The sequence below is a fragment of the Puma concolor genome, chromosome E3 (genome assembly GCF_028749965.1).
Source record: "Puma concolor isolate L17-30 chromosome E3, mPumCon1.1.hap2, whole genome shotgun sequence".
NCBI classification, from domain to species: domain Eukaryota; kingdom Metazoa; phylum Chordata; class Mammalia; order Carnivora; family Felidae; genus Puma; species Puma concolor.
In genome coordinates this window covers 11,451,633-11,465,162 of record NC_141682.1, presented here as the reverse complement: position 1 = coordinate 11,465,162, position 13,530 = coordinate 11,451,633, and the positions used below count along the sequence as shown (strand labels likewise).

Below are 13,530 nucleotides of genomic sequence, written 5' to 3'. Positions count from 1 at the left end.
CCAACTGCCCAGTGCTGGGAGGGTCAGGAACGAGGGGATGGAAGCGGAGAGCCTGGCACAGAAGACGACTGTGGAGAGGGCCTGGCGTGTGGCTGACGCAATCCGACCAGCCAGGCAGACCAAGCCCGACCGAGGGCGTCCCTTACGAGTGCCGCGGTCACGGTGTCCACGATGGAGGTAGTCACCGGATCCGAATCTGGGGTGGGAGGCTCCAAACCACTCGACGGACCCTGCCCAGCACCATCACTTCCTGCCCCTGACCACCACCAGGGGGACCCCCGGCATGACCGTGGCCTTCTGGGACACTCCCCCTCTGTAAACCGGCGGGTGCTTTAAGATCCGTAGTTCAGGGAGGACAGATTTCTGTCCTTCACCACTGGAGCGACACGGTACGCGGCCCCACCGTGAGTTTGGGGAAGGAAGGTGACAGCATTTTCAATTTGTCTCTCAAGTTTATGGGAAACCTTTGCTGTAAAGCTTAAGAACTGGTTCTCCACAGAGAAGAGGAGGTAAGCATGAGCCCGACAGGGGTCCCGGGGCCGCTCCCCCGGATGCAACCTGGCTGGTTCCTGCAGCCTCTGGCCACACACAGCAAGGACTCCTGCTTAAAGAAGTGACCGTTCCACGTTTTTGTTTTTTTTTTTAAGACTATTTTTGCAGCGCCTGGGTCAGCTGAGCGTCCAACTCTTGATCTTGGCTCAGGTCAGGATCCCAGGGTCGGGCTCCATGCTGGGCTTGGAGCCTGCTTGGGATTCTTTCTCCCTCTGCCCCTCTCCCCCACTCTCTTTCCAAAATAAAAAAAAAAATACTTTATTTTTTTTTTAAACGTTTATTTTTAAGAGAGAGAGACAGAGACAGAGCGTGAGTGGCGGAGGGGCAGAGAGAGAGGGAGACAGAGAATCCGAAGCAGGTTCCAGGCTCTGAGCTGTCAGCACAGAGCCTGATGTGGGTCTCGAACTCACAAACCACAAGATCATGACCTGAGCCGAAGCTGGACGCTTAACCGACAGAGCCACCCAGGCGCCCCCATGAAGATTTTACATTTAAGTAATCTCTATACCCAATGTGGAGCTAGAACCTACAACCCAAAGATCGAAAATCTCCCGCTCCGAACCAGCCAGGCACCCCAACCATTCCACTTTAGACCGCAAAGCGCCCCACATCACCAGCCCCCTTCCCCTGCTTTTTCTCCACAGCCCGCATAACCGTCTTACCGTATTTTCCATTTTGCCTGTTTACGGTGTTCCGCCTCCTAGAAGTCAGCTTCATGACACCTGCTCGCAGGGCTCTTGGCCCCAAGTGACCCAGTGTGCTACACGAGCCTGGCATACAGGGGCTGACAGGAAGTATTTGTTGAGTGACTGGACAAAAGGAAGGGGGTGCAGCCACTGAGCTCCCCGGGCTGTGGCACGATTATCAATTGTTTCAGATTTCGTCATTTTCTCCCAACTGAACTGTGGGAGGACACCCTGTTCAGAAAAATTGCCTTCAGGCAAGACTGTCCCCTAAAGTTATTTGTCACTGGCTTCTAGCTGTCTCTTTGTCCAAAGTCCGGCTTTTGAAAGCTAATCTCTAACTGATCAGGTAAAGTAAAAATAAAAGACTTCTTCAGTGCTCAAAAATAAAAAGGCAGAAAATAGGCTTTATTGCAAAAGAGAGTTCTGAAAGAAGTTTTAAGCAAGAGGACAGGTTATGTTACTCCTCAAATGTTTTCCACACTTTCTGAGTCTCTTCCCCGGGGCCGGCCCTCCAGCCAGGCTTCCGCGGGGCGTGTTCAGTGCCCCAAGAATCGGGCCTCGCTCTTCCTCCTGCGGGGGCTCCTCGGCTTTCCCCAGCCAGGCGGGGAGAATGGTTAGGAGGCTCCTGACAGCCGTGGGCCGTGCGTGCCGCCCGGGGCCCACCGGTACTCTCAAGGGACTGCAGCTCCTGTCCCAGCGCGAGCCGGCCGCGGGGCAGCAGAGTCGGGTGACTGGCCGAAGCCACAGCCCGACTCCCTCGGTCAGGCCGGGGCTCGCGCTGGGGTCCACGCGCCAACCGTGAGCTCGGCCGTGGTCAGAGGGTCACAGAAGCCCTCCCGGGGCCCAGATCCCCCTTTACGATCAAACATGCCGTGGAGCTAAGCTTTCCTCGGACCCGCCTCTCCAGCCAGAGATGACCCCGGGAGCCGTCGTGTGTTCCCCGGAAAGAGCGGAGACGTGTAGATTACCCTCGCCCTGCCAGGGCCACGTGGCCTGGGACTCGTCTCACTGGAGCTCGGCCTGGTGAACGTGGCAGGTCTCACCCGCAGCCAGAGGGACTGAATCGTGGGACTTCTTCCAGTACGTTCCTGCTAAGGGCACCGGGAGAGCGTGTCACCCTTCACGAAGGGCCCCGATCCCCTCTGACCCCCTGCTGAGCAGTCCAAGTGGCTCTGAGGCCGGGTCTGGGCTCGAGCCGGTCAAGAAGCAGCATCAGATGAACGACTTGGCCAGAGTCACCATGTGATCCACACCACACGCCACATCCACGGGCTCCCCGGGCATCGTCACCTGCAAAACAGGACCCAGCACACCGTGAGGGGACGGGGCTGGCTGGGAGGCAGACGGGCTTGGAGGAGGCCCAACCTGGGCCTGACCCCTGGCTCTGCCTCTTGGTAGGTGACTTACCCTCCCAGAGCGTCAGCTCCCCACCCTGCAAATGGGGGTGCTTCTACCTAGCCGGCAGGCGTGTTAAGACAAATAAACGCAATCACCGTGGAAAGAGCCATCCCGACGTCCCACCCGGCCGATGGCAGACGTGACTCTTCATGCCCACCCGTCGGAGAGGCCGCTAGAACATGCCTACTCCCCCAAGTATGACCCTGCCAGAGGTCAACACCTGCTCTCACGCCAGGTGCTTGCTGGCCATCCCTAGGGGTCACCACCACGGGTCACTGGAGCAGCGCAAGAAACCCCTTCTCCTGCAGCCGGGGTCCGCTTTGGGAAGGAGGCTCCCGGGCCGGCGTCTTTACCCGAGTTAGCCGCCAGCCTCAGTCCCAGGTCGGCTGTTTCCCAGATGACAGGCACCCTCGAGGGGCGTCCCCCGTGTCTCAGACGGTGCCAGAGGCCTCGCCGGCAGTCCCATCGGCACTGCCCACCTGCGCTATTTCACCGCACGCAGTCCAACCGGCGAGGTGACATCAGGCTGCTGTGGAGGCTCTGGCCTGCTCGCCTTCAAAAGACCTCTCACTGGGGGCGCCTGGGCAGCTCAGTCGGGTAAGCGCCCGACTCAGGATTTCGGCTCAGGTCATGATCTCGCGGTTCGTGAGCTCGAGCCCCACGTCGGGCTCTGTGCTGACAGCGTGGAGCCTGCTTGGGATCCTCTCTCTCTCTCTCTCTCTCTCTCTCTCTCTCTCTGCCCCTCCCGTGCTTGTACTGTGTTGGTCTCTCTCGGGATAAACTTAGAATTTTAAAAATAAAATGACTCTCATTGTTCTACAGGCCTTGGAAGTGACCACCCCAACCAGCTCCGGGTGGGCCCACAACTCAAGGATTGGCACGTCCCCATAGCCAAGCCCGTTCTCCAGAGGAGGGGCGCTTTTCTTCCTCCTGCGACAATATTATTATCATTATTTTCAAGAGGTGAGCCACTCTCGTGGCTCCCCCATAGAATGACATTCAGTGAAAAAGAACGAAAAGGCATTAGATACCTTTTTTTCCCCCGATTTTATTTTTAAGTAATCGCTACGCCCAGTGTGGGGGTTGAACTCACAACCCTAAACTCAAGAGTCGCACGCTGTTCCTACTGAGCCAGGCAGGCACCCTGGTATTAAATACCTTTCGGAAGTTTATCAAATGTTCCTTTATTTTGAGAGAGAGAGAGAGAGAGAGAGAGAGAGAGAGCGCGCGCGCATGTGCACGTGGGGGAGGGGCAGAGAGAGAGGGAGAGAGAGGATCCCAAGCAGGCTCCACACTGTCAGCAAAGAGCCTGATGTGGGACTCGAACTCACAAACCGCGAGATCACGACCTGAGCTGAAATCAAGAGTTGGATGCTTCACCAACTGAGCCCCCCAGGCGCCCCCTAAATATGTCTCAGTCCCACCCTGTCAGCATCTGCCCCTTTATTCCCACCTTCCCTCGGAACTGGATTTTTAACTGGTTCCATGGCCTTCCAGACAGGATGCTGCTGCCTCCGACCCGATCCAAATGCTGCCACCCTACCCTGGTGGCAAGCGCTCTGCCAGGCAGCGTGACAGCTGGAAAGGGGGTCCGTAGCAGCCTGTGGAGTTTACTGAGCATAAGGGGGGGAAACGGCTCCCCCAGATGGCCTGGCCCAAAAGCCCAGAGGCAGCAGAGCCTGCTGCCTTCCGTGTGGGGTGGCAAGTCCATTAGGGGCTCCTGGCCGGCAGGCAAATGGATGCGAGTGACTGAGTCCTGCTACCTGCCCCTCCCTCCCCAAACAAACGTCTTCGGCGACACCCATCACAGAAATCACTGAGCACACCGAGCAGCACCCCCGGCTCATCGCAAAGGCACGGGTGCAGAGAGCGGGCCAGGCTGGCCACAGAGGCAGAAGAAAACAGGTTGCCTCTGGGGTGACTGGGCCCAGACGAACTCCTAGCAACCTTCCTGGGCCATTAGAGCGCATCTTGTTGACCTTTCTCGGGGAGGCTGCCGCCCTCAGCACTAATGTGTCCCCAGGCTGCGGCACGCAAGCACCTGTGTTCTTGCTCCCCGAGCGCTCTGGCCATTAGGGCCCCTGAGCAGAATAAACCACCTGGCCCTGGTCTACCAGCTCAGAGGCTGGTCGGGGCTAGGGCTGGCCTCTGAGCCCCTTCTGGGGAGCAGCGGGGTTCCTGTGGTTCCCGCTCCCCCTGGCACGTGGGGGCTCAGTCTCTCACGGTCTCTGAACAGCGTCCGAGAGGAGATTGCCCCCGGCCGTGTGTTCTGTGTCTTCAACAAGGTTGAAGTTCCTAGTCTAAATCACTTTATGCTCACGACAGAATTACTGCAAAGGGAAACAGTTCCAAAAACTGAACCTACATCTGACCTGAAGGACTCTTAAAGGTTTGAGCAGAATCCTTCAGGAACATTCCTCTTCACGACAAGGTGGTAAGACAAACATCCACGGGACAAAGGCAGGGGACTCAGAGGGAACACGGAGCTGGGCTCCCGGCTGCTCCCCGACTTGGCTGCGTCTGCCAGGTCGTTTGTGGCACCAAGAGGTCAGCTCCCCCAGACACCGTCCTGGGGCCCAGGGCCCATCTGCCAGCCTGTGCGCCCCAACCCAACCCGGTCCTGACCCGAGGGGCACAGGGCAAGGGGCGGCACTGCCTGCACACAGAGCCCCAAGTTCGGGTCGCAGCCCCTGCTTCTGAGTGGCCATGAGACGGGGCAGCCCCCTTGACCCCTGAAGTCAGTGAGCCCGGCTGCAGGCTGGTGGGGGGTGGGGGGGCTTCAGGGGGTCCTGAGGCCGAGGGAGAACAGCAAGGTGCCCAGCACGCCGGAGAGCTGTTCCCTCAGGCAGGCAGCGACGCTGGCCCGGAAGGCCACACTGCCGGGTGGGTGGGGCGTGTGCCCCAGTGGCCTGTTCCCACGCCCACAGTGCCGCCATACAGGTCGGAGGGTCCCGTAAAGACCTGGACGGTGAGTCCCCGCCTCTCCCCACCGCCGGGGACCTCCAGCTCCAGCCCTGGGCCCTCCCAGAGGGCGGCACGGAGAAGAGACCACCGTCTCCAAGTCAGACACATCGGAGTCTGAATCCGGGCCCTGCTGCTTCCTGGATGAGCGGCCCTGAAGACGTCACCGACCCTCCCTGAGCTCTGAGTGTCAGTGGGCGGCAGGAAAACCTCCTGGAAAGCTTCCGGAAGGAGAGGGTTTTGAATCGGGTGGCTCTGCAGTCACTCCCTGGGCCTTCGCACTGTCGGAGGCCAGGCTCTGGGAGCCTAACAGCAACAGACTCAGTGCCATTGTAGGAGCTACAAATAAGGCTTTACTGGTTTTCCTCCCTTCTTGGAATGCTTTTATTTTTTTTTAATATGTTTATTTATTTTGAAAGAGAGAGCACGAGCAGGGGAGGGGCAGAGAGAGAGGGAGATAGAGAATCCCAAGCAGGCTCCGTGCTGTCGACACAGAGCCCGATGCAGGGCTCGATCTCACGAACCATGAGATCATCACCTGAGCTGAAATCAAGAGTCGGACGCTTAACCGACGGAGCCACCCAGACGCCCCCACCTTCTTGGAATACTTCTAAAATGATAGAACAGTCCCCCCCCCCACCCCCGAAGATTAGTAAGAAAACACAGGTTTTAAAATAAAAGTCGCCTGTAATTTAAAAGACAGTGAATGCTGGGGTGCCTGGCTGACTGTACAGAGCCTGCTTGGGATTCTCTGTCTCTCCTCTCTGCCCTTTCCTCACACACGCACACACTCTCTCTCAAAAATAAATAAACATTAAAAAAAAAAAAAAAAAGCGAGTGCAACTGAACAGACTAGAGTGAGGTCCGACTGCCAATAAGAGGCTGATCTGATCTTGAAGGAATCCAGCCCCGCTGACCCCAAACCTGGTTCCTGCCACGGCCCTCCCCAGAGCCCAGCCCGACACAGAGCACGGGAGGGGCCAGGCCCCCAGCACCACCCTCCACAGTGCTCTCCTTCGCCGGCCACCCCCCCGAACCTGCAAACACGCAGGGCTCGGGACACGTGCCAGGAGAGGACGACGGTCTGGCAGCCATCAGGGGGACAGCCCGGGGCGTCCCCTCCCCAACCACACGGGTGCCCCACTTGCTGAGTAGGGAGTCTGCGGAGGCGGCTCCAGTCTGAACAGCAGGTGGCCCCAGGCCCCGGAAGCCGATTCCAGCTCCCCAACGGATGCCAGAGCCCAGCCATTTTTTCGCTGGTACAGCGATCAGATTTGCAGTCTTATCTCGTGGCTGACCGTCACTCCGATGCGGAGGACAGGAGGGCAGGTGGGGAGTCACGCTGGTCAGTCATCCAACACCCAGCTGCTCTACCGCGTCCCCAGCTTCCCCTCAGAGTGAAGGCAAGCGGGGCCTCTACCTTATCGATGCTCGCATCACCTGGCCTGCCACCCGCTGGCCACAACCGGCTGTCCACTCCTCCCACGTCACGGGAATCCCAGGCTCAGGCGAACGGGCGCGTGAGCAGTGGGCAGCCTGCAGACAGCTCTGGTGCACAACCATTTGTTCCCAACCAACATCAAGCCTCAATCCTGCCCTGTGTTCTTAGAGACTGCATACATGGTTTTTATAAAGGGGTCAGGGCCTGCCGAGGTCACAGGGGGCCAGGACGGCGGGCAGCCAAGGGAAAGAGCCCCTAAAATGCTCAAGTGCCTCCAAACGTTTTGCAGGGGGGTTTGGATAGGCAAATCCTCATTATTTGACCTAAGTTAGAAATTCCTTTTGCATTTTTACATGTCGTTTCAAAAAATGCTTTACACAATTTCAAAATGTATTTTTTTTTAATTTTTAAAAAATGCTTATTTTTGAGAGAGAGAAAGCATGAGCAGAAGAGGGGCAGAGAGAGAGAATCTTAAGCAGGTTCCACACCCACTGTGGAGCCCGACATGGGGCTCGATCCCATGACCCTGGGATCATGACTTGAGCTGAAATCAAGAGTCGGACTCTCAGCTGACTGAGCCACCCGGGCGCCCCTCACAACACATGATTAAAATCCAACGTTCACAGAAAATACTTTAAGCCGAGCATGCACACACACACACACACATGCATACACACACGCTTTCTATGCAGAGCCTGCTGACTGTTTCCGGAAGGGAACATAAGAAACCAGTGCCAGCGGCTGCCTCCGTTATAAGAGATGGGGGGGGAGGGGGGGTCTCATATTTATAATACCTCTTGCAGCACGTACGTTTGTGCTGTTCTCAAAAATACCAACAGCTTTTTCGGTTTTCAGGAGAACTTAGTAAACAACACTGAGATAAACTACAATTTAAGAGAGAACCTTTCTCCCCTTTAATTTTGAAACGAGCCTTTGTTGTGTAATTGCATCCTCCCCCTAAGAAAAACTTATTTTTTTCACTCTGCCGGCTGTGGTTAAGGCACTCTATGAAACAGCCCGCTTTCCTCCGAATTCGCTGTCAAACTTTCCTCTGCACAGGCCTCTGGGGACGGCCCCTGGCACAGCACCTTCTTCGTCTCGAATCTCCCCCTCGCGGGGGGGGGACCCGGCCTGCACCCACTTCTCTCCCAGGCACTGGCGCGTCGTCTCCCCACTCCGCGTGCCCACGGCCAGCCTCCCACGAGGCTTCTCCCAGGGCACCGCGGGACTGGAAGCCTCGGCCGGGCAGGCCGCTCATCACTCGACGGGCCTCAGGACGGAGCCGAGGGCAGCGAGAAGCTGGAGCCGGGCGCCGGCTCGGGCTCCTCACCATGGCGCGGCCTCCCCTGAAGCCACGGCGCGGTGGGGAGCGGGTCCCCGCACCACCACCCGGGGGGGGGGGGGGGCTCCCTGTGGGTGTGGCCTGAGCCCACCCATGCAGCCTTACCCTCCACGGGAAATACTGGTCTTCCAGGCGACCGATGCCCAGGCACCCTCGGATGTTCTTGCCCCACACAAACAGCTCTCCTCTGTCTGCAAAGAAAGGAAAACGGTAGCTCGGTTGGGGCCAGGCCAAGGACAAGTCTCCAACAGGGGGAAGGGTCATGAGAACAGGCTTTCTAGGCACCCACAGGGCCCGACGTGAAATCTCAATTTCTCCCAGGCGTTCATGCTTTCTTCTGAAGGGAACAGTTTACCACCACCAGAACACGGCCAAGCCCAGACCCGCGCTGTGTTCGTCACGTGGGACGCTGGCACACGCGTGGGGCTCTGGCCACAAGCCCACTCTTAAGCACACCCCGCCTCAAATCTCGAAAGCTGAGCACCCTCAATCCCCGGTCATGCCCTGGCGGAGTGAGGAGTAGGGCGATGTATTCCTCGCCTGGGTTTCTCTCTCTCTCAGGAGCATCTGGTTGAGAGCTACAAAGTGACCAGAGCCTCTCTGGGCCAGGTCTTCGTCTGTGTGCTGGGAGCTGGGACACAGCAGTGACCGAACACACACACAGTCCCTGTCCTCATGGGGCTGGAGCTAGACACAAACAAATGAGCAGAACTCACTGTAAAAATGCAGGTTTACAAACCGTAAAACATGCCGTGAAGGAGGACAGACAGGGTGCCGTGGAGGACGGCCGGGAGACAGAACTCAGACGGGAGCTCTGGGAATGCCAACCTGCCTGACGGAGCCCCAGCCCTAGCAGGGCACTGCCCAGAACCCAGCGCTCGCTTTAGACTTCTGTACACACCAGTTTGGGGTGCTCTGTGACACAGAGAAAAGGCTTTGGTCACGGGGACTAGAAGAAAGGCCGCGGAGAAGCCGGGACGACAATAATCTGGTCTGATTAAATAAAGAATCCTTTTGTTCCGAGCTGGCAGATGCCCCTGATCCGACCATCCTCCTTGGTCCTCTGCCCTCAGATGCGATGTGTTCAACAGACCCAGTCAGTCTGGGCCCCCAAAATGTTAGCAGACCTCAGGGTAAACCCAACGCCGACTCCCAGCTGGGCCCGGGGGCAGGGCAGAAACCCAAACTCCAATGCCGCCCCCCCCCCCCCCCGCTAGGGACGGTGACCCCCATGTGGAGAGTGGCCAGGTCTTGGGGGAAATCTAGACGGGGAATTCACTTCAAGGTGACCCACAATGGCCACACGGCACGACCACAAACAGAAAACAGTCGCCCCCAGGCTCACACTCCGTATGGATTTCCGGGCAGACGACTCTGCACACAGACGCAGAGGCCTGAAAACATCCTGTGAGACACATCTGCACTGCCTCCAGAATCCGTCCACACCGATGCTTACTTGCTAAAAGCAAAATGAGCTTCAAAAAACTCACGTGACTCAAGATGACCCAAACTCACCGTCCCAGCCCAGATGCTTAAAGAAAAAAAGAACATAAACCAGCCAATTCCTAACCGCGAAACGAGAAAAAGGGCTTCTAATTGCAAAGAAACCGCGAGTCTGCTTGAGAATCACAACACGAAACTCAGTTCAGTCTTCCTATTTGACTAACGTGGGCAAACTGAACCAGCAGTCGCTGTGGTTCAAGAGAAGCACGCAAGCTAGAGGGCCACAGAGGAACCGGATGCTTCACGGCCTCGTAGTCTGGCAAACCTGTGCGCAAACCCCGTCTCGCCTCCCCTCGGTCACGCTCCTGCCAGCCCTCTGGGGCACTCGGGCAGACTCACCTCCACAAAACCACAGGAGGGCCGACAGATCTGCCTCGTGCCACCCCACACGACCGGTTCCTAATTACCCGCCGTGGACTCGCCAAACCTCCGCCGGTTTCCGCCGGCATCCCCAACACGCTCGACGGTCCCTCTCCCACCACCGCCTGGGATCCTCTTGAGAGAACTCACTTTAACGTTAACCCGACCACAAACCAAATGAACCAAAAACACAACTTTGGGATGAAGAGAAGGTACACATCATATGTCCCCAAGCCAAGCAACTCTGGATTAGCCGCTCTCTTTAATTATCCACGCGGAAACATCACCCCACTGCCTGGGGAGACAGCTAAGCTCTGCCCGTCTTTGGGGCCACACGGGCCTGGTCACTTACTGGTAAGGGCGGCAAAGTGGCTGAGGCCGCATCGGATGAGGGAGACTTGGACTTCTGGGTTGAACTCCGTCAGGCCAAAGAGGGTGGGTGGAATCATTTCTGGAAGTGCAGTTTCCACGAGGTTTGGTCCTTTCCCAAGAATTCCGTAGCCCCAGACAAAAACATGTCCTTCTCCTACATTACAGCAAAAACAACGGTCAGAAAGTCAAATCAAGTGCAGCCCGCCTTCATTAGATATTCAGACTGTACCACCAAGACGCATTACGTCCACATGGATTTTTTTTCCCCCTCCTTGCTTGGCAAGAACATACGGACAGATACTTAAAATAATGTTTCTTTTCTCCTCTTTCTAATTCTTGCTTGTGGCGAATGTCTAGCCGGCTAGCCCACCTCAGGATACAAATTTCCCACATCTTGAGGGTCACCTGGATGGGCCCCGTTCATCAATCACGCAGAAGCCCCATGAGCACGGGGGAGGCCCAGAAGGATGGTTTTCCCCACACTGACACTCTACGTTTCAAACGGATCGGGAGACCAAGCCAAGTACACAAAGAACCTCTGGCCTGATTTCTGCAAGTCTTAGAAATGATTCTTTTCGTCATAGAAGTTTTTAATGCTCATCAGCGACCCTAGACACTTAATCCCAGGGGCACAGGGCTCGGTATCCAGACCCTACGGCCCTTCTCCTATCTGCCTTTGTCTCCTGGCACAGCCTCGCTGGGAAGGCAGGGCTGAGTCTCTGGCCGAGGCTAAAGGAGCGGGAGAGACAGCTTGGCCCCTCTGGAGGTCTGCTGTAACGGGCCAGAGTGACTGTGCCCTGTCGCTGTCGATCTGTCCACATCTGAATCACGACTATTACCTCCTGCCAACAAGTCAAGCTCTCCCTCTAGTAACTGGGCCCAGTCTAGCTGGACCTTCCCAGGGCCAGGCTGCCCTCCCTCCCTCCCTCAGGCTAAGGTCTGTGGCTGTGACGCCAACGGACACTGACCCTTCTCCCGCCCAACCCACTGGCCGTAGGAGGGTCTCACCATTTAACACTGCACAGCCTGTGCCACCGCACGCGGCCTGCTTCACCCTGCCCACTCCTGAGAAGGGCAAGCACCGGGGCACGTTCACCTGAAGCAGAGCAAGAACCACGCTGTTAGGAAGGCAAACTCGGGAATGTTCTGTCTTGTGGACAAAGCACGGAAGTCCCGGTTTGTTCATTCAATCTACAAATATTTCCTGAACGTCCAGGATAAACTAAACATCTAACTGGGCACTGGGAATTCGACAGGGAACAGGAGACTCGGGCCCTCTCTCAGAACGGAGTCTGGTGGAGAAAGCAGAAGCCGGTCAAAATTAACATGAAATTAATCTGCGCTGAGGAGAGTCCAGGGTCTCTGAACGTCGGGGAACCTGATCTAGTTTGGGGGTAGGAGCGGTCAGGGAAGGACCAGGAAGGCTTCATTTGATCCTGTGACCTGAAGGATGAGCAGAGCTAACCAGGCAAGGGGAGAGAGGACATCCCAAGGAGTGGAGATGGCACGTGCACAGGACACCTTCGGGGAGTCTGAACAAGGTCGCAGTAGCTGAGCAGACGGGGGAGGGGGGATACGGAGCATGAGCTGGCGAGGAAGGAGGCCAGATCGGCAGGCCCGTAGGCCACAGTAAGGAGCTGGTCTCTATCCTGAGCACAATGGGGAGCCAGCAAGGGTTCTGGGTAGAGAGGCAATGTCAGGGGATGTGGGAGCCAGTGGAGGACCGGGATGTGGGGGATGTGCCTGCATTCCCTGGTGGATGTACCCAACTCACAGCGCCCAGGGACGGCTGAGTGGAAATGGCAGCTGACGCTCACAGATGCGTGACCCTGAAGAACAGTGTGGGCCCAAAGTGTGAGCTGGGGAGTCACTGGCACACAGCTGGTAACTGCAGCCACGGGTGCGGGTGAGACCTCTGAAGGGACCAGACACAAGGAGAGGACCTCCAACATGTAAAGCCCGGCACAGGAGGAGCACCAGAAAACGAGGCCAAGAAGAAACGACGAGGGAGTCGGGAGGGTACTTAGGAGTCATTAGAGGGGCCCAGGGAGGAGTGTTTTAACAGACAGTCAACAGCTCACGATCAGGGTCAAATGCTGCTGCGAGGTCAAGATGGATAAAGGCTGGGATATGTTCTCCAGAGTCTTGGCTATTATGTGAGCAACATGAAGGCCCTGGTAGCCCAGTGAGAGGCTCTCTGCCAAGTGAGAAGGGTGGAAGCCAAGTGGAATGGACTGAGGAGTGAGGAGAGGGAGACAAGAAGTGAATGTGGCTCTGAGAGTTGGTCCTAGAAGTGGAGGCAAGGGTGGGTGGAGATAAGGGGTGGGGGGTGGGGGGAGTAAAGATGGGGGAAGGGGCAGGGTGGGTAGAGATGGGGGAGGGGTGGGGGTGGGACAGGGGTGGGTAGATATGGGAGAGTGGAGGGGGAGACGGCGGGGGGAGCGTGGAGATGGGGAAGGGGGCAGGACTGGGTGGACACCAGGAAACCCACACAGGGCTTCTACAGACAAAGGCCACAGGGGGTCAGGTGTAAGGATGGCTGGGGAGGGACCAGTGGAGAAGGGGAGGTTGAAGCTATGGGGAAGAAGGCCCAGTAGATGGAGCAAAGCTCCTGAGAAGGCGGGAGGAGACAGGACCCGGGCCCAGGGCGGGAGGCGCCTTCCCCCAGCCCTGCCCCCTGCTACAGAAGGGGTGGGCCTGGCTGGAGTGTAAAGGGCTCGGCGTGGGAAACTGGGGGCACTCCCATCTGACAGCATGTGTTTTCTCTACTAATCGGGGGCCAGACACGACACGAGGGTCGGGGGTTTAGAGGATGAGGTGCTGCCCACTTAGCTCTCCAGCAGGACTTGGTGTTGGTGCCTCCACCGAGGCCGAACCCCGGAAAGACAGACCTGAAGTGCTTCAGTGGCGGCCAC

General features: G+C 57.3%; 1 protein-coding gene and 1 long non-coding RNA gene across 3 annotated transcripts in view; one reads left to right on the top strand and one right to left on the bottom strand.

The window, feature by feature from the left end:
* Window positions 1–2,254: 2,254 nt before the first annotated feature.
* RCC1L (RCC1 like) overlaps window positions 2,255–13,530 on the bottom strand; it is a 33,927-nt gene continuing 22,651 nt past the window's right edge. Inside the window, exons 8-11 of one of the 2 annotated variants that reach the window (XM_025923321.2) lie at window positions 11,624–11,711; window positions 10,596–10,769; window positions 8,486–8,571; window positions 2,258–2,528 (exon numbers count right to left, since the gene is read on the bottom strand). In XM_025923321.2, coding sequence (XP_025779106.1) covers window positions 2,451–2,528; window positions 8,486–8,571; window positions 10,596–10,769; window positions 11,624–11,711 — 426 coding nt within the window. In that variant the 3' untranslated portion in view covers window positions 2,258–2,450. Of the gene's footprint in view, window positions 2,529–8,485; window positions 8,572–10,595; window positions 10,770–11,623; window positions 11,712–13,530 lie in introns of both variants that reach the window. The other variant, XM_086692614.1, reaches the window with a different exon arrangement.
* Window positions 2,459–2,739, top strand: LOC147572974 (uncharacterized). Its single transcript, XR_015245602.1, has 2 exons — window positions 2,459–2,552; window positions 2,637–2,739. It is a non-coding gene; the product is annotated as an uncharacterized LOC147572974 (long non-coding RNA).